This window comes from Varanus komodoensis, unplaced genomic scaffold (assembly GCF_004798865.1).
Source record: "Varanus komodoensis strain SLA01 unplaced genomic scaffold, ASM479886v1 scaffold10, whole genome shotgun sequence".
NCBI lineage: Eukaryota > Metazoa > Chordata > Lepidosauria > Squamata > Varanidae > Varanus > Varanus komodoensis.
In genome coordinates, this window is record NW_025335269.1 from 4,936,043 (window position 1) to 4,960,627 (window position 24,585).

At 42.8% G+C, this 24,585-nt stretch overlaps 1 protein-coding gene across 6 annotated transcripts in view; it reads left to right on the top strand.

Moving 5' to 3' along the window:
- The first annotated feature begins 2,227 nt into the window (after positions 1-2,227).
- The window catches only part of DDC (dopa decarboxylase), a 48,685-nt gene continuing 26,327 nt past the window's right edge, over positions 2,228-24,585 (top strand). For 3 of the 6 annotated variants that reach the window (XM_044453373.1, XM_044453392.1, XM_044453410.1), the window contains exons 1-6: positions 2,228-2,428; positions 3,846-3,959; positions 7,207-7,326; positions 11,021-11,155; positions 18,686-18,829; positions 23,425-23,491. In XM_044453373.1, coding sequence (XP_044309308.1) covers positions 2,228-2,428; positions 3,846-3,959; positions 7,207-7,326; positions 11,021-11,155; positions 18,686-18,829; positions 23,425-23,491 — 781 coding nt within the window. The remainder of the gene's footprint in view (positions 2,429-3,845; positions 3,960-7,206; positions 7,327-11,020; positions 11,156-18,685; positions 18,830-23,424; positions 23,492-24,585) is intronic. The other 3 variants (XM_044453402.1, XM_044453382.1, XM_044453416.1) reach the window with 3 other exon arrangements.

The following is a 24,585-nucleotide window of genomic DNA, read 5'->3' on the forward strand; positions in this document are numbered from 1 at the left end:
GTACTTGAAAGGCTGTCACAAAGAGAAAGGACAGGATCTATTCTTGAACATCCCAGAGTGCAGGACATGGAATAATGGGCTCAAGTCACAGGAAGCCAGGTTTCAGCTAGATTATCAGGAAAAATTTCCTGATTGTTAGAGAAGTACGATAATGGACCCCATTGCCTTGGGGTAGGCAACTTTTTAAACAGGGGACTAGTTCACTGTCCCTAGGACTGTTGTGGGGCCAGGCCATAGTTTGAAAAAAATAGGAATGAATTCCTATGCATACTGCACATTAAAAATTAATTAATATTAAAATAAATTAAGAATAATCAAAATTTTAAAAATAAATTAAAAAACAAGAAATGTTTGTTCCGCTCCCTCGGGCTGCAGCAGAAGCCTAAGATGAGGTGGGGAAGACCATGTCCATATTCAAGGGACATAGCTACAACACAACCCAGGCACTAAATATAGTATTTTGCATAATGCAGCTGATGACTGCAACTGGTATTTACAAAGAATGAAGCAAAAATGCTAAGGATAAATACTGTTAATGCCACTCTTAGTATCTGAAGCAAGTCAGCCCAGAACAATTCCGACAATACACAATGGCTTTATTTGGATGCAGAGCTAATGACTACCATAGTTTAAGTGCAACCTTGCCAAAACTGGTACTGTCCAGATGAGTTGGACTACAACTTCCATTGGCCATGCTGGTTGGGCCTGTTGGAAATTATAGTCCTCGTCACTGCCCCAGTTCTGAGGGAGCAGGAGTGGGAGCGGGAGGCTGGAGAGGTGAGGAGCAGCAGCCCTTCTCTGAGCAACCTGTGGTTGCCCTCAAGCGGCTGGCTCCGGACTCGGCAAGGTGGCCGTGGCTTGGCCTGCAGCCCAGGGATGTGGCTCACATGCTTAAAAATGGATTTAAAAAGTTATATATTTCTTACTTTCAATCCTTTTTTAGTGTCTTTGTCTCTCTCTTCCGTCCTCCTCTCTTCTGTTTCTTGCTCTGTATTCCTGCTCTGTATATGCGTACAATTGGGCGGGGGGGGGGGGGCCCAAAACACACACAGTTGAGCTGTTACAATTTGGCATGTGCACCAGCTCTGCTCAGTTTCAGAGAATGCCAGCTCAGAGCTTTTGGACTTGCTTGGAGATCATTTTCTCTGAGCAAGTCCAAAAGCTTTAAGGCAGGCCGGATAAAGCTCTGAGGCGGGCTGGAGGTGGTTGAGGCCCCACTGGTGAGGGTGTTCAAAGATAGGCTGAACATGCACATGGTGGGCATGTCATGAGCAGAGCCAGCTGGAGCCGGGGGTCAGACTAGATGGCCCGGGAGACCCCCTCCTGACTCACTCTGTTTCTATGTTTCTAAATGAGCATAGTGGGCCATATCTAGCGCTCAGGCCATAGTTTGAGGCCCCATGCCTTGGGAGTTGCAGGCTCTCCCACACTAGAAGCATTGGAGATGCAACTGGACAGCCATCTTAGAGGGATGGTTTAACTTGGTGTCTTGCACTGAGTAAGGGGTTGGGCCTGATGGTCTTCTGGGCCCTTTCAACTCTAGTATTCTATGATTCTATGTCAATGACCTCTAGTGTCTTGGAACAAAAACTTTTCCAGATTTTAAAGTAACATTATTTTAAAACGCTGCTTTAAAGAGTTTCAGAATGTAGATGAGTTAGTCTCTTGCAAATGGTGAGAGGATCGTTCTGGCATTTTAGTGTGCAGTCTGATGCATATTTAGAGAGAAAAGGGCTCTACAACTTGCAACATGCCCAAATAGCTGTTTAGGACTGTTCATTCTCATGGATGTCTACTTAATCTAATGGAGAGTAATTCATGAAAACTCATACCAGATTACATTTTCTAGTTTTTACAATGTTATAAGATAATTTGTTCCTTTTAATTTAAAGTAAAATAAATATATTCAGGGAATTAATATATTGTATTAGATTTTTTTCTTGAATTATTCCAAAATGTTCCAGTTTCCAGTGGATTTCTCCCTCAGGTTGTCACATCTTTTCTTTTGCACCTTTACAGATGGGCTCTGCATGGGTACTAGCTTTTGTTGTTTGACCACTTTGTAAGTCTCCAGCTTTGGATTGTTGGAGACCTGGCAATTATATGTGAAAAGTCTTGTCTTTGTATGCAACAAGCTTGACTTATGCAGAAAATAAACCAACATATGTGTATGTCTTTTCCCGTAGGCTGCAAACTTGTTTCCTTTAGGTCATTCTGAAATCTTGATATGGATGCCACAGAGTTCCGAAAAAGAGGCAAAGAGATAGTGGACTACATAGCAGACTACATGGAGAACATAGAGAAGAGGCAGGTGTATCCTGATGTAGAGCCAGGCTACCTGAGGCCCCTCCTCCCAGATTCTGCTCCTGAAGAACCTGAGAGATTTGAAGATGTCTTTAAAGATATTGAAAGGATCATTATGCCTGGGGTAATTATATCTGAATAGCAGAACCCGGAAAGAGCTTTGAAGAATATGAATGAATGTTTAAAAATATCTGTATACAACAACCTCCCCTTGTTGTGAAACAAGCTCCCCAGTGAGACCTTCCAGTGGCCATCTTTTGGTGGCAGGTTAAGACTCTCTTCTACCACAGGGCATTTAATTAGTTTATTGTTATACTGGGGCTTAAATTATCTGCTTAAACGGGTCTTATGGTTTAATTTGTATAAGCTATTGTAGGTTTCTACATTTGTTTCAGATTAGGCCGTAAGATTTGGTACTGTCGTTTCAATAATGTTTTTATTGTTACCTGTATTTTATATTGCTTTTTATATGCTATTGGAAATTGTCCAGAAAGTTTTGGCTATTGGGTGATATAGAAATTAAATCAATAATAAATATACTTCAGGTCTAATCAGGAATGACTTGCCACGGGAAAACAGCTGAATAGTCCTTGTTGTAGAAAGCTCCATGACACATAAAATCTGTCTTAGGAACACTTTGTCCTCTCGCATGTCCCAACAGCACCAGAGAAATGTCTGCATGGGACAAAGAGGGCCCTGCCTCACTTCTGCATCAGCAGCTTACATAAGGCCATTAAAGGACTTCTACTTTAGGAAGGTGTTTGTTGTTGTGATTTAACCTGCTTTTAATTTGCTCTTTTTAAATATTTTACATGTTTTATTGCTGTTATGCTGCTGAAACAGCAGTAGGCATTTATTGGTAGGATGTTTATTTTTGCGTTAGCATTTATTGGTGGGATGTTCAATTGCTTATTTTTACTTTTAATGACAGTTTTCTGAGCTTCTAGGAAAAAAGGGAGGGCAGGCAATCATAGAATCATAGAACAGAAAAGTTTGATGGGGCTAATAAGGCAGTAAGGTCCAATTCCTGCTCAATGCAGAATTTCAAGTTAAGCGTCCCTTTCAGAGACCAGGGATAGGCAATGTATGTGCCCTCCAGACAAAACTCCCAAAACTGTACTATTGTTCAGGCTGGCAGGAGGTGATGGGCACTGTAGTGCACAATATCTGGAGGGCATCAGGCTGCCTGCTTCTACTTCTGAGAATGCCTAGAAGATCCAATGCAGTTGCAGCAATGTTTCTTGCAAAGGATTTACTGGTGGCCACACAGTTACTTTCAGATGGGGCTCATGTTAGAGGTAGAACATGCATAGTACCATTCACCTTTTTATGGACTGCACGGTCCTTTTAACAAAAGAAAAGAAAAGAATCCTCTTTTATTGTTTTCAACAACAACATTTATGGAAAGAAGAGGAAAAAGAGAAAAATATATTCAACTCCCTATCTGTGTTGTATTATGGGTTCCAGGGCTGATATTTTCTGTTCTGCATAACAAGGTCCCTCTTGCCCTGATGAATGCTTGCTTCTCTTCTTTCCCACAGATAACTCACTGGCATCATCCATGCTTCTTTGCCTACTTTGCTACAGCCAACTCTTTCCCAGCCCTTCTGGCTGACATGCTGTCTGGGGGCATAGGTTGTATGGGCTTCTCTTGGGTAAGTGGCATGCAACTGAGTCTATCAAGATTGGATTTGGGATTGGTCCACTGATGGCTTTGTCTCCTGGGCAGCTTTAGCACATGTATCGAGCATGCATCTGTTCACTGGTAGCCACCCTTGGATGCATTTCTTATTGTGGCGGGGGAGGCGGTTAGAGTGTCAGAGAATCTGAGAGCAATCCCACCAGATTCTCTCACTCGGCTGATCTCCCAGCATGGTCAACCAAGGTGGAATGGGCAAAGCTGAGGTGCCAGACTAAGATGCATCCACCTCCTTCAGGAGGAGCAGTCACATCAGCGGAAGAGACCAGATATTTCTAATGGTGAAGGGGCAGAGAAACTCCTAAGTGCAGCTACTGGCCATCAGTGGTAATTGAAGGTGACAGTGGTGGAGGACAACAGCTGTGAAGCTCAAGCTAACTCTGATTAGCAGTGTGCAGAAGCAAGCGCTAATAAACCACTTTGAAATATTATTTGTAAACACTATGACGAAACAACCCAAGCAAAACACAAGAAAGTGCTAGGATAAGACTCCCAGGCATTCAGTCAGCCACTGGGGAACAGTAAAAGGCAAGTACAAATAGCACTTGATCAAACTTGATCAAAGCTGAAATGAAATCTAGTGGCTAATATGCAAAGAAGCAAAAGGAATATCCAATGCTGCATGGAACATTAGTATGATCAAGGCAAACTGAAAACTTTGATGCAAGGAATGGAACAGCTAAATGGCACAGCACTTGGTATGACCAAACTGGACTGGAATGGGACATTTTCAGTCAGGCAAACAAAGTTTTACTCTAGAAATGACAAACTCAAAAGAAGCAGAATGGCTCTAATACAGTGAAAAGATCTAGCCCAGGCAGTATGGGGCTATAATGCATAGTCCAATGGAAAACATCAGTCAGAATTCATGGAAGATTTATCAGTATAGCCACACTAAAGCAAGACTTGTTGAATTCAAAAGTAGGAAACAAAGGGAATCCATTGTTGTAGGAGAATATGGCCATGGGGTCAGATACAAAGCACAGAATGACTCAAAGAATTCTGTGAAGACAACAACCTGTTCATTGTAAAGACATATTTCATGCAGCTGATCATATGACTGTGCACATGGATCTGCCCAAATGACCAATATAGAAACTATGTAATTGGGAATAAGAGATAGAGGAACTGTATTCTTACTGCCAAACAAGACCAGGAGCAGATTGCTGTATGGACCATGAACTGTTAACAGGAAAAATCAGGGTAAAGCTGATTACTGACATATATATATATGTTAGGGGGTGTCACACAGATGTGGGTAGAGACCTGTTTTCCCCTGTGAAGGAGGGCAGGATGTGTTCCAATGGAGCAAAGCCCAGGGAACCAAGGTTCAATTTAGATGCCAGGAAGTACTTGGAATGGGCTTCCACAGGAGGTGGTTGAGGCCCCATTGGTGAGGGTGTTCAAGGATAGGCTGGACATGCACATGGCAGGCATGTCATGAGTGGAGCCGGCTGGAGCTGGAGGTCAGACTAGATGGCCTGGGAGACCCCTTCTGACTCCCTCTGTTTCTATGTTTCTACAAATTTCATTCCCCAAGAAAGGAGATGCTAAGGAGCTCAACAAGTATAGGACCACTGCATTAATTTTCCAAGTACAAGGATAATGATGCTTTAGGAGTTGCAAGAAAGAAGACTACCCTATATGGAGCAAGAAATGCCTGATGTTCAAGCTGGTTTCTGAAAAGGATGAGGTGCTCAAGATGATCTCACAACTATACATGGGCGACTGCACTCCAAAAAATTTCAGAAGATCAGTCTATGCTTTATAGACTACAGCAAAGCTTTTGGCTGTGCAGATCATGAGAAGCTCTGGATAGTCCTGAACGAAATGGGTGTACTTCAGTGCTTGATTGTTCTGATGCACAATCTGTATCATGGATTATCAAGAAACTACTGTTAGGCAGAATATGGAGAAAGAAAATGGTTTACCATAGGTAAAGGCATCAGACAAGGATGCATTTTATCTCCCTATTTGTTCAATCTGTACCCAGAACAGACCATAAGGAAAGCTAGACTAGGGTCAGAGGAAGCAGGAATGAAAATTGGAGGAAGTTGCATCAATAACATAAGTTATGAAGATTATCCCATCCTACTGGCAGAAAGCAGCAATGAATTGAAGTGACACCTGATGAATGTGAAATAAAATGGCATAAAAGCACGACTGCAGTTGAGCAGTAAGAAAAAAAATAATCATGCATATTAAAGAATTACTGGCTGTTCTCAGGTTATGAACGAATACTGTTCCTGAGAATGTCTTTAAGTTGAATTTGTATGTAAGTCAGATCACATAAGTATGGATCATATTTAGCATGAGTAAGCCAAATGTTTGCCTTAGTATATGTATATTTCACCTTTCTATGTATATAAATCACTTAAGAAGCACTTCCATATACAGTTGGCCCTCCACATTCATGGGTGTTAGGTGCACAGGACCCATATGAAAGTGGAAAAACCACAAATGTTTCTAGCCCCCCCTTCCCCCAAAAAAACCCTCACCAGTGCCTCCTCTTTGCAACAAGGAAATGCTGGAGAGATTTCCCTCTCTGGGTGGGCAGGGCAGGAAGGTGTGCTTTGGAGACCCTCCAACTCTCCCCTTCTGCTCCTCCCTCCTCTCTGAATTGTCTTGTTCAGTTGCCTGGTATTTTGACTTTGTATTGGAAGGGATTTTTGAGCTTATGGGCATGTAAGGCAAATACGTATAAAACTAAGCAGAATGCCACGACAGAGCTTTTTCTATCAGCTCCACACACTGTACACTCAGGATGCCTTATATTGGCTTACTGCTTTTTCGGATAATGCTGTGAACCACTAATTTTGCTTCTTTTTCATCAAGGTATTTTCTGTTTTTTAAAAAATAGGGGTAAAGTGTGTGATTTCTTTCCACGTACTTCCGCTACTCCAGTACAGCACAGCGCCCCCTAGAGGCTAGATAATGGGAATGTGGGGGGGAAGTTCTGCGTAACTTTATCTACCTCTCAGAACTCAACGAGAGGTAGATAACGCAATTAATAGGTACATGTAGAAAACCCCCCAGGCCATCTGAGGGGTGATCCATTGCCTCTGTTTTTGCAGTGCCTGGACTGAGTCGCATCCTTGCTTCACTGCATCTGTTTTCTGCGCTCTTGGTAACGTGTCTCAGGAGTTAAGAGAAGCGCCAAACTCTTTTCACAAATTTCTTTTTACTGGGTTTCTCCCTTGTAGGCTGCAAGCCCCGCTTGCACAGAACTGGAGACAGTTATGATGGATTGGCTCGGCAAAATGATCAATTTGCCTCCACAGTTTTTGGTCGGGAATGGGGGAGCAGGCGGTGGGGTGATCCAGGTAAGATGGACCATTTGTTGCCTTTATTACTGTTTGGTGTGCACGCGGCTTGAAGTGGGCAGGAAAAAATTGTTAAGATGCTAATTTAAAAAAACATCAGAACTCCAGACTTCTAAAGCATTGCCCGTGGCTATGTTACATTTGGAATAATTTTTTTTTAAAATATTTTTTTCAATCTAAAATACAACTAAAAAAGACTTACAACTGACATAAAAACATAAGATTAAGGATACCATGTCCCCACCACCAGGACTATAGGATACATGTTACAGAAATAAAAACTTATTCTTTCAGGACATTTCCCCCTTCCAAAACTTCAGTGAATATTTTGATGGTTCAAATCCTTTCCCTTTTTAAAAATGCAAAATAAATATATCCCAAATCTCATTAAACTTGTTTTTCTTTACATGTCCTCTTCTTACTTTAATATCACATGTTAATTTATTATTAATAGCTATATTCCAAACTTCTCTGAACCAATCACACAACTGATAATCATATTTTACTTTCCAGTTCTTAATAACTTACAGCAGTTATTAAATTTATTATTAATTCTTTATTATTCCACCCCTTTTATTTTTGATCAAATACTGAAAGCAATGCAATCCCAGGACATACTTCAGGATTTAAACTTAAGATTTTACTTCTCTCTTTAAAAATCTCTTTTTAAAATGTCATTATATATACACATTCCCACCACACAGGAAAATATATACCCATGCCACAATCAAATCTCCAACATAAATTGGGATATTTATTATCTGTCTTCAACTTCAACTTCACTGGAGTTAGATACCACTTCCATCCAGTTTTATAAAAGTTTTCCTTTATTCTTACTGACATACAGGACTGATGAATAATATCAAATGGGCTTGGTTGCCCTCTGCTCACCTCCTGCTGTGCAGCCCTGTTCCTAATGGGGCGGGGGACGACCCCGGGGGGTTGGGGACCCCTGTTCTACACCATCACCTTCAGCTCCCTCTTCCTTCAGCTCTGTGCTTCATTGGCACTGTCTTTATCCCCTTGTGCACAGAGTTAGCACAGCTATGCATGGCTGATTTTTCCTCTGCATAAGTGTCCATGTCCCCAAATTGGCAATTTGGGAAGGGGGATTTCAGCTTCCCCCCTCCTGTTTTCAAGTCAAAATTCCTCTTCCCGAGTGGAGAACGGTTTAAAAAATTAAGAAAAAAAAAGTCTGTGAAATGTATTAAGGCACCTCACTAGAACTTGACCCTCCTTCTAATTTTTTAATCTGGGCTGGTGTTACGGGTAGGCATGGTTGGGCACCTGCCAGGAAGGTCCTGTTGGGTTGTGGTCCGTCAGCAAGAATTCCCAGACCCTGCTTCTCTTCGCTGTTGCAACCTGCTTCTTTGCCTGCCTATTACTCAGACAATGGTGGTGGTGTGAGACGGAGCAATAAATGCCTCTGTTCCATATGCAGGTGATGGGAAGCAGCTGGTGAGAAGGACAATTTGCTGAGATGGTGGGGGGGGGGGGAGGCTTGGACCTGCAGCTGGAGTTCTTGTAAATGCTGGCAGCTGCTGAAGTGTCATGTCAGAATGGCTTGTTTTACACAGGGTGCAAAATAACTTTCTACATCATCCATTTGTACCAAATTTTGTTCTGGCAACAATAAGCAATTATGTTGGTTTATGTAATTGGCAGCTGAGAATGCTGCCATTTTAAGCTTGGCTGCCTATAATTTTGGAGGACGATGATCACTGTTCAGTTGAGGGGCTGAAAGATGAGCGTGAGAGAAGCTGCAGCTTTTGCTGGAAATGAGGCAGTTTGTGATGCTGATATTCTTGCCTTAAACTTGTAACAAGAAATAATAAATACAAGAAATGGCATGACCAAAATGGGCTTTATATCAGAGTGCCGATCATTCCAGGCTGTAAAACCAAAAGGATATTGGTGGGTTGGCCTGTGGAAATTGGTGCTTATTTCCCTTTTGAAGGCCAAATCAATATGAAACCACTTTTTCTTGCCTGAAAAGTGACACTTGAAAAATGCAAAGATGAAAGTAAATTTCAGCCTGGGGCTCTGCTTGACACAAGTAGCACTACTCACCAATATTTCTGCTACCTCTTGAGCCTGTTCACCATGGTAACCTTTGTTTGCTTGCAGTGAAGGAGAAAGGAGAGCCGGCTTGCTTCATGTGTGTGCAATAAAAGCCAACTTTCTAGCAAGAGCCTCAGTGCTTCTCCTATCATTTTATTGTGGCTTGATCCAGGCCAGCCATATGTTTCAGTGGGAGGGATTTAGGCAAGTGCTGAACTTGCCCTGTGAAATAAATGGGGTTTGCAAATGCTCACCTTGGACTGGATTATGCCTTTAACTCCAACAAGATACTTATTAGAGCCTTTGCTGACTGTGTGTCTGATCGCATCCTTTTCCTAAAAGGCATTTTTAGGAGACTGGCACTCCAAATCAGAGCACTGATTTAGCTGCAACATACAAACTGGAGGCAGGGAGGAGGAACCCCTTATTCTGCTAGTAACTGCTAGGCCACCTTGATCAGCACAGGAGAAAAAACTGTAGTTATGCCAAAATGTAAAAATGGTCTGTTTAATGAGGGATGTTGAACCGCACTATCTGTTTCCCTGTTTGGAAGACCATCAGCACCCTACATCTTTATCGTGCTATTTGTCTTCAGTGCTGTGGCTATGCCCTCTGCTTCGGAACATTTTCTCTTGAATTGCCTGATCCAACTGCATTTGTTTTTCATTATTTACTAATAATTCTTTTTAAAGCCATTCTTTTTAAAGTTTTCATACAAAGAGGTTGTGAGGGAAAAACAGCAAATAAGTTCTAGATCAACTATGAATCCAGTCAGTCTTGAGGTTAAAGCATGTCAGAAAGGCAGAGCTTAATTTTGAAATCTATACAGAGCTCAGCAATTTGGCTTCTGCCTTTATAAGTATCTGTGATGTTAAATAGATACTGAGTGGTAGTTTGAAATATTGGTAGCAGAGAAAAAAAACAGAGGTGTGAGTGGTGCAAAGCGTACAAATTATCCTCCAGATTAAGGTTGTAAGGAGTTCTCTCTCTATAAATCCAGATGTTTTCCATGCTGCCCAGCATGTCAGTGTCTTTGTAAATTGTAAATCTGTGAGTTTACATGCAGATGGGTGAAAATGCCTTTCCAACAGGCTACTCTAGCTTTTTTTTTTGGTAAGACTTGCAGGCTATTGTTATGGAACTGTGTTCTTAGTTTCACTGTTGTTTTCCCCATGTATTGCACATGGCATTTTTTTTTCAATTGCATTCAGTTGAATAAAACAGTGAAGTGCATGTTACTAGTTGTCCCCCACAAGAAGTGTTTTCCTGGAGGTGGCTGCAGAAAACAAAACTCACTGATTTCCATTGGTTCGATCCTGGGTTGCAAAAATCTTTTTTAAGTGCTGCTTTACCAAACACTTTACTCGAATTGGGTGATTTTCAGAATGCAGCGCATGATGGAGAATTAATGGCTACCAGTGAATGAGCACAATGAATAGGGTAATCTTTTTTATCTGGGAGTAATCGTGGGGGCAGGATGGTACTATTTTTTCTGTTGGTCTATGTCTTTCTTACACACATATTTCATGTGCAAGCACTGAAACTTACATAATCCAAAACTCAGGGAGCAATACTCGCTTTCTTCCTTTTTGTTTTATTGAAATTTTACCATTTTCTCTTCTTTACTATTCAGGGCACAGCCAGTGAGTCAACTCTGGTTGCAATGCTCGCAGCTAGAACCAAAGCGATCTGTCGTGCCTTATCGGAAAACAAAGATTTGACTCAGGGAGACGTAATTGGCCGGCTGGTGGCTTATGCTTCCGACCAAGTGAGTGGGAATAATAATTAATGTGCTTCATAGTGCTAACTGAAGCACAGAATAAGGTTTGGTAATAACATGAAACAGTCTTTCATCCATGTTATGCTTTTGCAATGGTCCCCAGTCAGCCATTTAGCAAGCACACTTAATTAATAAGAACACTGTAAACAAACAGCCACTCTTATTTTGACAAAAAAGGCAATTGCTGGCTCCCAGTCTGGAACATGATCCCCATTTGTGCTTCAGGAGTGTCCTGCTGAAAATGATAGATTTCAGATTGGGGTGCCACAGCTGTTTTTGTTTTCCTTTTCTTTAAAATAAATATGGTCATTTTAAGTATGTCCCTGAAAGTCCTTTTTCCAGGAATGTCCTTGCAATTTTTTCAGAAGTTAAATGAATTGTTCAAAACAGTATTCATATTATTCAACAAAATAGGCAAGGGGTCAGTTCTAATGTTAAGAAATGGGTTTGCTGTTAGATTCAAGGTTTAAATGTACTTTGACCCTTTTATTTTACCATAATAAATTACCTTTACTAACTTTGGAATGATGTAGTTTTTATTCTGTAAGCCAATTTGGACAGATGGTAGATCTGTATCTCCTGGCAGATCTCTAGGTAATTTTCTTTAGATCAGAAAATATTCCCAGGGGCTAGTTCTTTATTACAGAACCTTTTCTGCAGTGGCCCTCAAATTCCAGAAAGTCTTTTTTGGAACAGGCTGCCTGGGGCATACTTTGTTGACACTGCCACAACATGTTTCATGTATAGAACTGAGGACACTGCAAGTTGTTAGTCATAGGAGTCATGAAGCACTGTATTATTACATCTGGGTCAAAAGTAAGGACAGGAACAGGAAGTATAATAGCAATACAATATTACCATTAGTAGTTACAAGCAAAGTATTTGCATAGTAACTCCATAACATCTCCCCTTTTTTACATATGATTCAACAGTGTGTAAACAACCTAAAAACAGATCCCAAACAATCTTAGACATAACATACTGTATTATTAGTAGATAGGCTACAGATTAAGTCTATCTGGAGGTCTTGAAACTCGGCCACTTCGCAAGGCCACAGGGATTTTGCCTGGTGAAGGCTGTTCAGCTCCAGAAGGTGTTGATAAGAAACTGCCCTGTTTCCTGACTGGTGTGTTTGGTACAGAAGAACTTACTGGTATGTGCAGTTGCATTATTTCACAACAGGCAAGGCCCTTTTATTCTCCCAGGCCTTTGAAAAGTATTTTATCTGCTGCTTGTTTTAGTCTCAGTATGAGAAAAATTAACTAAAAAAGCCCTTCTTTAGCTGCTCAGTTATTTCTCTCATTTAAATGCTCTTTTACCTTCTGGGTTTTGAATAATGTTTTAACATGTTCTGTTATCAGTTCTATTATGTTTACTTTTATTATGCATGTTGCCCTGAGAGCTCCAGCAAAAGCAGGACTCATAAATTGAATGAAGAAATAAATAAAGGAGCAAAGTTAGGCCTCCTCAGCCAATGTCGTAGCATATTTCTCATTTCCAGCTCCAAAGTGGGAGAAAGTTGGAACTGGAGCTCCAGCCCTGCTTCTCCTCACAGTCATCATGGGCAAAACAGTGCTGGCTGATCTCCAAGGTTGGGAAAGCAACCTCAGACAGTGGGAAAGGGGACATTTTGGTGGGAGGGGACAAGAAAGGCTAAAATGCAAGTTATTGTGATGCCATTCCAGTCCAGCCTCCTTTAAAACAAACAAACAAACAAACAAATACCGTCATTTATGACAACTTCTCAGGATGGCTTACAACATTAAAACCAACAACCAATAAAAACAATCAATAGGGCGAGACAATGGAATAATATATAATCAGTAAAAATATAATCAAATTGAGATTATATTAAAAAAGACTGTTAACTTCTAAAATTACTAATTTTTAAAATGACGTTTGAATAAAAAGGTTTTCATCTGGCACCTAAAAGAATATAGGCTTGGCACCAGGCAAACCTCTCTGGGGAGCACATTCCCTCTCAGGAGTGGTTCAGCTCGACAGGTAAAAAAATGCCGGGCAGGAGGCAAGAGTTGCATCCCCTGCATTGGGTGACCCAGGGCCTTGGAGTTCAGTGGCTTCCAGCCATCGCCACAGGATTGCACCCTAAATAATTGAATAAGTGCAACAGCAAAATCCCTTCCCCTGTCCTAGATAGTATTGCTGACTGAAGACAGCTTGGGAAAGCCAGGAAGGGATTATCATGTGGAAGGACTATGTGATCTGTTCAGTTCTGACCCTCAGAACAAAATTCTGGTCTTGGATTTCTTTGATTCTAAGAGTACCTTTCTCTGGTTAATGAATGCTGGGGATTGTATTTATTTATTTATCACATTTGTATGCCACTGCATAGCCAAAGGCTCTCTGGGCGGCTCACAATGTGCAATATAAATATATTTAAAATATGGGTAACAATAAATAACAATAAGAAACAACACCATAAAACATAGTAAAATTAAAATGCATTATAAATACAATCATATAAATAGGAAACAGGAGGAAAATAAACTCTGCAAGTCTGCAGTTTTCCTACCCCTGCTACAAGCAGTGGCCTAATGCTGAGGTGGACTGGCCGTAGCTCTCCAGAGGTCTTGAACTTCAGCTCCCGGAAGTTCTTGCCAGCAAGACCAATGGACATGAATGTGAACTGGAACTAAAAATATCTGGAGATATGCTTACTGACTATCCTGGTTTAATGCAAGCTTGCCCAGCCCGGTGCCCTTCGGATGTTTTGAACCTCAATTTCCATCAGGTCCCACCAATTTGCCCTGGAGTCAGGAAAGCTGGGAGTTGTAGTCTAAAACATCTGGAGGCCACAAGATTGGGGAAGGCTGGCCTAATAATTTTCCTGAAAGGCAGAACTGACATTTCAAACATGTTCTTAGAACTGGAACTGCATGTGGATGAGTTATTTATTTATTGAATTTATTTATCACATTTGTATGTCACCCCATAGCCAAAGGCTCTCTGGGTGGCTCACAGTGATATTCAAATGTTACCTTAAATAAAGCAGAAGTTTGCAGTGCCAACCCTGAGCAGATAGTAACTCCCCCTGGCCCAGAAATCCTTTATGTAAATTGACCTTGTATTCACACCAAGGCAATCTCTTTTGCTTAATATGCTTAGCATTTAGCTGCCCTTCTTAAGGATAAATTCTTAGCAGGCCAGGATCAGGAAAAGCTTGGAATGTATGTAAAAGCAAACATTGACCTTATAATCTTAGCATGTCTACATTTTATAAAAGGTGCTAAGTCCACCAGAGGAAGCCATGACAGTATCTTCTAACAACGATGACATTTCAGTATCTAAATGTCAGAGACACAACAGAACTGGTCCCCCCCCCCCCCGGTATTTCTTTTTCTGTTGTTTTAAAGAATCCCCTTGCAGCATCTGATACCATTATCTTAGATGTGTGAATCATTTAAACACAGAAGCACAAGGTTTATTGGTTTTAAAAGATTTTGCGGTGAATAGAAGCACCTGTGTAACAGCAGATGAAGAGATGAACAAGGTTAAGATCGGCATTGTGGAACTGTTCCCTTTTCAATCTAAAAAGAATGAAGAAAAAATATTCCCTGAGATTTCACCGAGGAAATATGTAGTAGGTATGTATACATTTGTAGGCTGCTGAATAACCAGATAGGGCTCTCTAAGTGGTGAACAACAAGATATAAGACCAATTTAATTACAATTGCAGGTAGGTATATATGGGGAAAGGCAGTCGTTCAAGTAACTATGTCCCAAGCTATTTAGGGCTTTAGATGTTACGTAAAACAAGTACTTTAAACTGAGTCTGGGCTTCAACTGGCAACCAGTGTAATTAATATAGATGTTTTAAGGGCTTGGGAACCAGACACACAGTCCTTTTTTGGACCAGCTGAAGTCTCCAGACTGCCTTCAAAGGCAGCCCCAGATTTATTTTGTTCCCATATTAAATGAACTTATTTGATCACTGTGCTTTAAGTACTAGTGCATATTTGCATTGACAAAGTATTCTGCAAAAGTCTGAACACAGATCATCAAAAAAGGAGGAAATATGCTGTAAGCACTTGTTGAAATGTCCCTTCACCATCTGTCTGTGTTTCGCCCCTTTCATCTCTGCTGCCCAATATGAGGAAACAGAGGTGGTGTTAGGAAGAGGTCCACTAAGGCTGGATCCCTCAATCTTTCATCTGGAGCCTGAAATCTTTGGAAGACCATGTGCCCGACCACTGTGCTGTCCACGGACTCTTGCTGAAATAAAGCTTCAGTGCCTCCAGTGTTCTCTGCTGCATCTGATCCCCTGGGACGAGCTGGCTGTTGGTCCAGCTACTGCTTGCCTACTGCTGCCCCTCATCAAACTTTCTGCCTGAGGTTTTTTGTAACTTAAATGCCCTCCTTTCATACCCATGAAATGCCCATGTATCCATTTTCACACCTATGCACAGAAAGAGAGAGAGAAATTGAGAGACTGAGAATCTTTGTAAATCAGTCTTTCACAAATTTATGCTTTTTTTGTCCTTTGTGCCTGAGACTCGGATCTTGGCGGTACCTAGCACCAGCCCTGCCTGAAAGGATTCAGTTATGTAAAAAGTTCTCTGTGCAAGTGGTATAAACAAAAAACTTGCACACAGTGTGTGCATTTATTGCAGTGAAGTGTTTAAAAATGACCAGATCGTAAGAAAATAACTATTTCCTTTTGTACCAGGCTTCTTTCCCAGTGTTTATCAGTCTGCAGAGTGTTGTTAGGGCCCAGTGTGTTCATGAGAAGAAAGCAAGGGTGAGGAGAAGGGTGCATGTGTGGGGTTAAGATCCCATGCAAGCAATGGAGCGGCTGTTCTCCCCTTTGGAGCCTTTGAAATCCTGCATGCTTCTTTTCATCACTCTGTACCACATTGACTGCCACTAGCTTTCTTGATACTCCTCACCCTTTGGATTGTAAATGGCTGATCCTCAATGAGCAGTGACAGGCCTGTATGTCTGTTGAAGGTCAGAGGATTTTTCTGTATGCTCAAGGATTTGCCTTAAGACATTTCTGACCTTTCAATGTAGCCTGTTGCTGCACTCGTGGTTCGTCCTGCATTAAATTTGTGACTGGGTGACTCAGTAACCTGTGGAAAGAGAAAGCAACATGAGGAGAAAGATCAGGTTTGACAAAGGAGCATGTTGCTGGAGGGGAAGATGGCAAAGAATTCATGCGTGTCATATACCTCCTCATACTCCAGAGGCGGTTGGTTTTGGGCAACAACAGCCCTCTATTTTGAGCAGGACAGCTATAAGAAGGAGGCTGTATGTGCCCGTGTGTGTGTGACAAAATATTCCACAAAAAAAATGTGTATTTATTCTATGAACATTTAAGAGCGTTGCCTCTTTGTGTGCATTAGCCTGAATTGCTTCTTTTTGTTCTGATTGCAACACTTCTAAATCAGGACAACGTTGGGGAAAGCAAAGGGATAGTCTCCAATTTGACCTGAAGTGCTCAAAGTGCACTTTGCAAAATGCTTGAGTGCATCATATTAATTAATTTGGCAAAGCTTACAACAGATACACAAGATAAGTCAGTATTTTCATCTCTTCGTGTTGCAGATGGGAGACTGAGATTAGGTGAGGTGTGATTTGCTTGACCTAGCTAATTAGTTGCTGAAACAAATATTTGGGTACAGCAAAATATATGTTTTTCATTTTCGAGTGGGTGCATGTGAAACTGTACCCTGTGAATCTTAGGAACTGGTCTTTTGTATTTTGGGGCTAAGACAGATATAGCCTTCAGTTCTGATGCAGCAAATGCACGTGAGAGTGAGGTGAATGTGCCTGTGAGTGGGTTCATTAGATCGTATTTCCTCTAGCAGTGACCTTGATCAGATGTATAAAGTGAGCCAAACATTCACCTGGGAGAACTAGCTAGCCTGAATAAGACCACTTTTGGACAAGGCTTTTTAGTACCATTGCCCTGCATTATTCACAGGATATTATCTGTGTGTGGGGGTGGGGGGGTCCAGATGAGGGGTGTGTGAGGAATCCGTTTTGGGGGTGAGAATCCATTGGATTCTCTGGACTTGCTTTTCTGGACACTGATCTGTCTTGCCGCAGCCCTGAGTCCAAGTTCCTGGTTAGCGCACCCAGTGTTCAAGTGGCTCTCACCAAGAGTCAAGCCCACAAATTGCACAGGCAGAATCCCTCTTCTTTGCCATGTGCAGGGGCAGCTGATGCAGAAGATGCTTACCAGTTGTTGAACAAGAGTTACCAGACTTCCTCTTGGTTTGGTCCTCTTTTTAAGACTTAGCCAAGCACAAAGGAAGTCTGTGAATGCTAGAGGATGCTCAGTGCTAGAGAATGCTTGGTAGATTCCACTGAGTTTCATCCCAACCCTAGTCTAGAAGAGGGTGTTTCCAAGGTTGGTGTTTGGTAGCAGAAGGATCCAGACATAAGGCTCAAAGGACTAAAAAAATGGCACAAACTCACACTCGATGTTTAAATACGCTCTAAAGTCAGTGTGTGTCTTTACATGACTTTTTCTCCTAAAGACAACCCTGAAGGGGTGTATAGGCACAGGGGATTTTATTTTAGGTAAAGGAATGACCCAAGCAGAAAGATTCAGGGGAAGGAGGCAACAGGAGGTGACACATGCAGGCCAGATGCCAGCTGATCCAAGGGAAACAGATTTTAGCAAGTGCCGGTTGACAGTAGGGAGTCCCTCAGATGGCCTGTTAGGGATTCCAGGCTCTGAAAAAATTACTCACCACCTCTGACATCTTCCCCTCACAACTCACCCATGTTTTCCCATCACTTCAGTTGTCTTTCTTACCACAGAAAACCTATTAGAAAAAGAGAAAACAGCAGAACCATGCCTTTTGAATGGTAGAGCTCCACAACTTTGGTCTGGAAGCTCATTCCTTCACATGCATTCATTGTTGCCTCATAGTCTTTTAGTGGGCCAGTTAATGCATTCATACACAGCATGTGATCCGTGCTTGATGACTCATGGTTGAAGGTGTGAATTGCCTCTGCTGAAAATATTATGTGTGAAGAGATATAAAGTGGGGGCTGGCCCAAGACTTCTTGCAGCAAGGAACAGGATGGGACCCTCCCTACCACCTCCATGTACCATGGTGGTAGCCAAATGTTACTTTAGCTCTGGGGACAAGGAAGCATTGTCTACCATGCTTAAGGGCAGCAGGTTGCATAGTGCACCCGTTTCTGTACACACTTCTGTCCTCCAGTGTCTTGCTAGTGTTCCCTGCAGAGTCCCTACCTGAAACATCAGCTTTACTATGTTTAACAGCAGGGTTGGCTCTGTATGACATCTCAGCCATGCTTGATTTGAGATGCCTCTTTTGCACTTGCAAGCCTTACTTGGTGTTGCACTCATCAAATGAGGAGCATGTATTTTTGTACAGTGTGCTTCCTATATCCTCCTCTTCAGCTCAATTGAAAAGATGTCACTGCAGTTTGGAACTTGGGTGATTGTAAATTGTTTCCAGGAAATTATTTATATGTACTGGTATTTCTATGATAAAGTTCCACCCATTTCATCTACAGGCTCATTCATCAGTTGAGAAGGCTGCTGTAATTGCTGGAGTGAAAATTAAAGAGGTCCCCACAGATGACACCTTTGCCGTATGTGGATCAGTTCTAAGAAAAGTTATAGAGGAGGATAAAGCTTCAGGTCTCATCCCATTCTTTGTAAGTACTGACATTGCTGTTTTTCTGAATGGTTCAGATATCCAGTTAACAGACTTGTGGTGAGGGTTGCCAGCTTCTCAACAGCCCTGCTGCTCCATTTGTCTCCAACAGCAGTATGATCTTCAGCAATTACATTGACCTCTGTGCCATAAAAACCTTAAACTGTTAAAGGAAGAAATTAGCAGACAATTTTAACGGTTGGCAATCTAGCTCTGATTATTGTTAGTCTTTGATAATGACAAGATATGGTTAGAAAGGAAGAGATAGAGAAAAGTGTACATCTTTTCTCCTGTTTTGTTTGGTGTAGGAGTTCTGCATCTCTTTCAGCCATTTGAACTCCATTTTGGAGAAGCTCTTGGAGGCCACTCTCCAGCAAGTGGTGGGGCTGTGAATGAGAATTTATTTATTATTATATATTTAGGGGACTTCTATGCCGCCCCATTCACCGAAGCCTTGGGGCGGCTCACAACCATAAATAAATAGAATCCAATAAAACAATATAAATTAACAATATAAATTAAACTAATTTATGGAGAATGGAGGTCCCAGCATTGTTTAGCTTAAAGCTCTTACTGCTAGTAACTAAGCCCTGGGAGGGGCATTTCAGCCCTTTAGAATGGGGACAAAAAGCTACATGAACACTGAAAAACCACCAAACAACTGGTGGTTTGTGAGGGAGGGGGACATGGAAGGAGGTGTGACTATCAGGGGACCTCTGGGGGATTTGTCCCCCAGCCTGACATTCCACACACTTGATTTGGTGGCACTCTCTCCTATGTTCTTGCCCCTAAATGGATAAAATGTTACATTATAAAAAAGAGGCAAAGTCCACTAAACTAACTGATGAAGCTGCATGGATTTTGACATGAGGTGGCCAAATAACCTATGGTTCTCTCAAACAAACAAACAAACAAACAACCAAAATTTGAACCATGTAATTATTTTATGTAGTCCTTTGCTATTTTTGCATTCAACATATCAGTGGGAACATGTTGCAGTTCTTTGTACAGTGTGTTTGCTAGTTTAGATCTTTTCCACAATGGCACAGTGTACAGCTTGCTTTCAGGCCAGTACTCTTTCTCCCCTGCTCCCCCATTGCTTCTATTTTTCCAAATGTAAGAAACCCTCTTGGGTACACAGACTTTTTAGTTAGTTAGTTACTATATGTATACCTCACTTTTTTCCTTCCAAGGAACTCAAGGCAGCTTACATAATTCTCCTCTTCTTTCTCCTCTCAATATTATCCCCACAACAACAACCCTGTGAGGTACGTTGGGCTGAGAGTTGGGCTCAGAGTCACCCAGTGAGCTCCATGGCTGAGTGGGAAGTCTAGAGACTAGAACCCAAATCGCCCACATCCCGATCCTGCACTCTTAACCACCATAGCATGCTGGCTTTTAAGAAATCCAGGGCCAATATTTGACTGCACATTACATATGATGTGTGGCACCTAGTGACCAAAGAACCACTAGGCAAGGGAGTGTCATGGCCAGCATGTGCTTGCCTGCGCTCTCACTGGTCAGTTGTCACGCCACGCCTTTCTCTTGGTGAATAGCACCCAGCAGAAAGGTGGCAGCATTGCTAGCTCCTGTTTCCTGAAAGCCTGTGGGCAGGACACTGCACGGCCCGCTCGCTCTCTCCCCATTCTTCTGCCAGCAGCTGCTGTTTCTCCTCTTGCTCATCATGGCTCACTCATGCTTGCTTGCAGGGAGGGAGCCAAGGGGCAGGCATGCAGTGGCACTGGCTGCGCAACCGACCCACAACTATGCATGGTTGTTGCAGGGAGAGAGGCGAGCGCAAGTGCAGAGGAGGAGCAAGGCCAGAAGCCTTCTGCCTGGGTCCCACTTGCTGGCCTGATGGTCCTTGGCAGGTGCCCAGCCAGGCTGGCTCTTGCTGGGTGGTTTACCAAGATTAAAATCCTAAAATATATATTTGTGTATGCTGGCTTTAGATTAAACAGCACCCTTAAAACTATCAGTGGGAAGTCTCAGCACTCATTAAAGAAGCATATGTGGTGCTGCAAATACCTGGGACTACAGGAAGGTTGCAGCCAGGTGCTACAAAGTTGCTTGTGTGGGTGCCAGGAAGTCCTTAGTGGGCAGAGCGATCCAGAATTGGAGGAGTGACAGGAGGGGCCTCTCCCTGTGACCATCCTCTGAGCCTCTCTGAGGAAAGGCACTTCGAAGGGGGGCTCCACTGATGCGTGTACTATGGGGGCTGGTTCATTCTGGGAGAAGGGCTAAACTATTTGTAGTTTCGTGGGTGTCTAGTGGAATAAGTTATGATGTTCCCCCCCCCCCCGTGTTTTTAGGGCACAATTTCTGGCGAGGGACCCTTAAAAACCGTGTGAGTCAGTGTGTGTTCAGCTAAGAGCAGCCATTACCCTACTGGGACAAACAGTCGACTGTCTCCTCTGCATCCCAAATGAGAGCAGCTGGGCTGTAAGAAACACTGCCATCTGAGGCGGATCAGCCCAGGGGCTCCTCTAGCCTGTCAGCTCCATTTGCAAGACACAGTCCTTTCCTGCTCGAAATGTGATTACAGATCGTAAGAGGGGTTGCAAATTGGGTTACAGCGATACAGCATAAGCACCCCCCTACACACACACACACACACACACACACACACACACACACACAGCAGATGCTGTTAGCTTAAGTGGCTGTTGGGAACTGATGCAAGGAGCTTTGAGGTCACTTTACTCACCTAGCAGAAGGACAGCCAAGACAGAGAAAACACGGCCAGAGTTCACCATGGAGGAGCTTCTCTTGCTCTAAGGGCACAAAACATGAGCCGATTACAGGGCCTTGTCCATATGTGCACTTAATGAAAGCAGGACAGTGGCTGCAAGGAGCTGTACCTTTAATTTGCATATAGCCATCTTCCGTGAGATCAATGTTTGCTTTTGCCTCTTACCAGTCACTGACATGTTTCCTGGTAACAACTAATAGGATTTGTCATTAGTTAGCCATGAAGAGAGAGGGCAGAGTAAGATTCCATGTGCAACCTGAATTAAAAGAGGGTCCTTATCTGTAGGACTTCCTCATGGAATATCTCTGTGTTAACCATATTGCTGGAGACAATGTGCAGCTCCACTGTGCAAAGCAGGAGGTTGGAGAACTGGTATCCACTGGGCAAGGATGTTATAATCACTCTTTCCTTGCCTTCAGAAGAGAAAAATATTCCAAGCATGCAGAGAGTTCTTTTTAAAACTTTATCACAATGAAGGGAACAGAAAAAATGGTTTCCTTCCCATTTTCCTATTCACCTGAGCACATGTTCACACCCCCCTTTTGAACCCTGCTCCCGGCCGCTTCTTCCCTCCTCCTTTCCCCTCATTGGCTGGGGTACCGGGAGTTTACAATCTTTCCGCCGGCCTACTCCACACTGCTCCAACACCGGCCCTTCTTCCCAATCCAGCCCTGCCCCTGGTGAGCTACAGTAGGCTCATTTAGTTCTGCCCAGCTTGTCAATAAACAATCAGGAAGTATTTGGCCCTCCTGCCTACGTGCCTGTTTCCCCATATCTTGTGCTATCTGATTTTGGCCCCTCCCCTCCTTTGGACTATATAATTTTCTTTGTTACACCTTTTAAACCAGGGGTCTCAAACTCAACTTACCTGGGGGCCGCTGGAAGTAGAGTCAGGGTGAGGCTGGGCCACATCAAGTATTTCACCCCCGTGGTGGTGGTGGGCCACTCATCCCTTGTCGCTCCCGGAGGCCGGCCTGGGTGCTGTCGGCACTTTTAGGGCCACAGGGCCCCTCCCCCGTGCCCCGCCCGTCCCGGCAATTGGCCCGCGGGCCGCGAGTTTGACACCCCTGTTTTAAACCTTTCTAGTCCCGTGTTTCAAATCATCCTTTCACATCTGTCAATGAGGCTTGTAGACTATGTAATGCTACAGGCCAAATTCAGTTTGGGAGAAGCTCTTAGGGGGCTTGTTCCAGTGCGAGAGGTAAAAATACTTCCAGGGAGACAGGTGTGCCCCTCTTGGAAATCTGGGAGGGCCTGGAGGCTCCCAGCGCTGGTTTTATAGCCATCTACTGCTAACGTGGAACAAATTAGTGCTATGTGGATGCATTTTTGATCTGACCTCTGCTGCTCCTTAATTGTTGCTCCTATTTTAATTTTAATGTAATGTCATATTTATTATATTAACTCTTTGACCTTGCTGTTCTGTACTGATTATTTTGACAGTGCACTTGGGCTGCTTTTGAAATCACAGCTGAGAGTGGAATATAGCTATTTTAATAAATATAAAGTGTGTAAATGCTGGGAACAATAGATGGCAAAAGAAGAAGGGGACGGCAGAGGATGAGGTGGCTAGATGGAGTCACTGAAGCGGTTGGTGTGAGCTTCAGTGGACTCCAGGGGATGGTGGAGGACAGGAAGGCCTGGAGGAATGTAGTCCATGGGGTCATGATGGGTCGGACACGACTTCGCAACTAACAACAACAACAAAGTGTGTATTTTGTCAAATGAAATCTAAGAACATACAGAAAGCCATGTTGGATCAGACTAGGTAGTTGGTTTCAATTCCACTGATGGTTATTTTAAAAATTGCTGAGCTTTTGTTCATCTTGTTTTTGGTTCTGCAGTTTTGTGCGACACTTGGAAGTACCCCATGCTGCTCCTTTGACAAGCTGCTAGAGTTGGGTCCTATTTGTAAGTGAATAAGCATCAATTTCATTTGAGTTGACAATCTGTTGCTGAGTTTGCTGTAAACTAGCTGCCATTCCACCTCCAAGGCATTTCATATTGCCACATAATTAAGTAAAATTTCAGTGGGGCTTGCGAATCCTATTAGAAAACTGTGGTATGTTGTATAATTTAACCAAACAAGTACTTCCATGGCATACCTGCTGTTGAATACTTTAGTTTCCTTAGATAGTTGAATATTTTAGTGGCACCTTCCCCAACTTGGTGTCTTTCAAATGTATTGGGCTATAATTCTCACAGTCCTCATCCAATAGCCCAGCACATCTGGAGAATGCCAAGTTAGCAAAGGCTGATTGAGGGCGTGATCCACTGGCTTCCAGACATTGCCTTGGGGTGTGGGGAATAGGTCAGAATCTCACTCCAACTTCAGCGGGAGCCCCTCATCCACAGCTGGTGTGGTTCTTCCCATCTTTGGACCTGGCATGGGGGTGTTCCAGAACGCAGGGAGGGGAAGGATGTGAGGGAGCCCCATCCACCAAGGGATCCTGCTGGTCTCTCAGCCATTTCTCCTAATGGGGGCAGGAGAAAATGTTTAGATGGGTAAAATCAGCCTGTCTAAATATTTTAAAGGGCCAGGGGTGCAGGGAGGCACTCCTCACCCCTGCACTTTCCCCACCTTCCATTGGATGCCTTCATCCTCAAAGCTGAGAGGGTTGGGGGCAGCTATAGTGGAGGGTGATTTCCATACCTTTTGAAATCTGTTCCTTCTAGTTTAATGGCTGCCCTTGAAAATGCACATTGGGGAACAAGCTGCAAAGGTGTATGTGAGACAGGAGATTAACGTCTTCTCTTTAAGAAACTCTAAAAGCAGCCACTGGAGGAAGTGGTGATCCAGTTCTGGGTTGTAGCACCAGAGAGGAGGGGTAATGTTTCCTCTCTGCCATGGAATATTGGCTGCAATTTGTGACATAGTGAGCAACGTAATACCTGCACTATTTGTGACATCTGCCAGTGTTGTCATTTTCTTTTTCCACATTTTAGAAGTTGAGCACTCTCAAAATGTACTATTTAGGCAACATTTTCTTTTAAATAATGAGTTA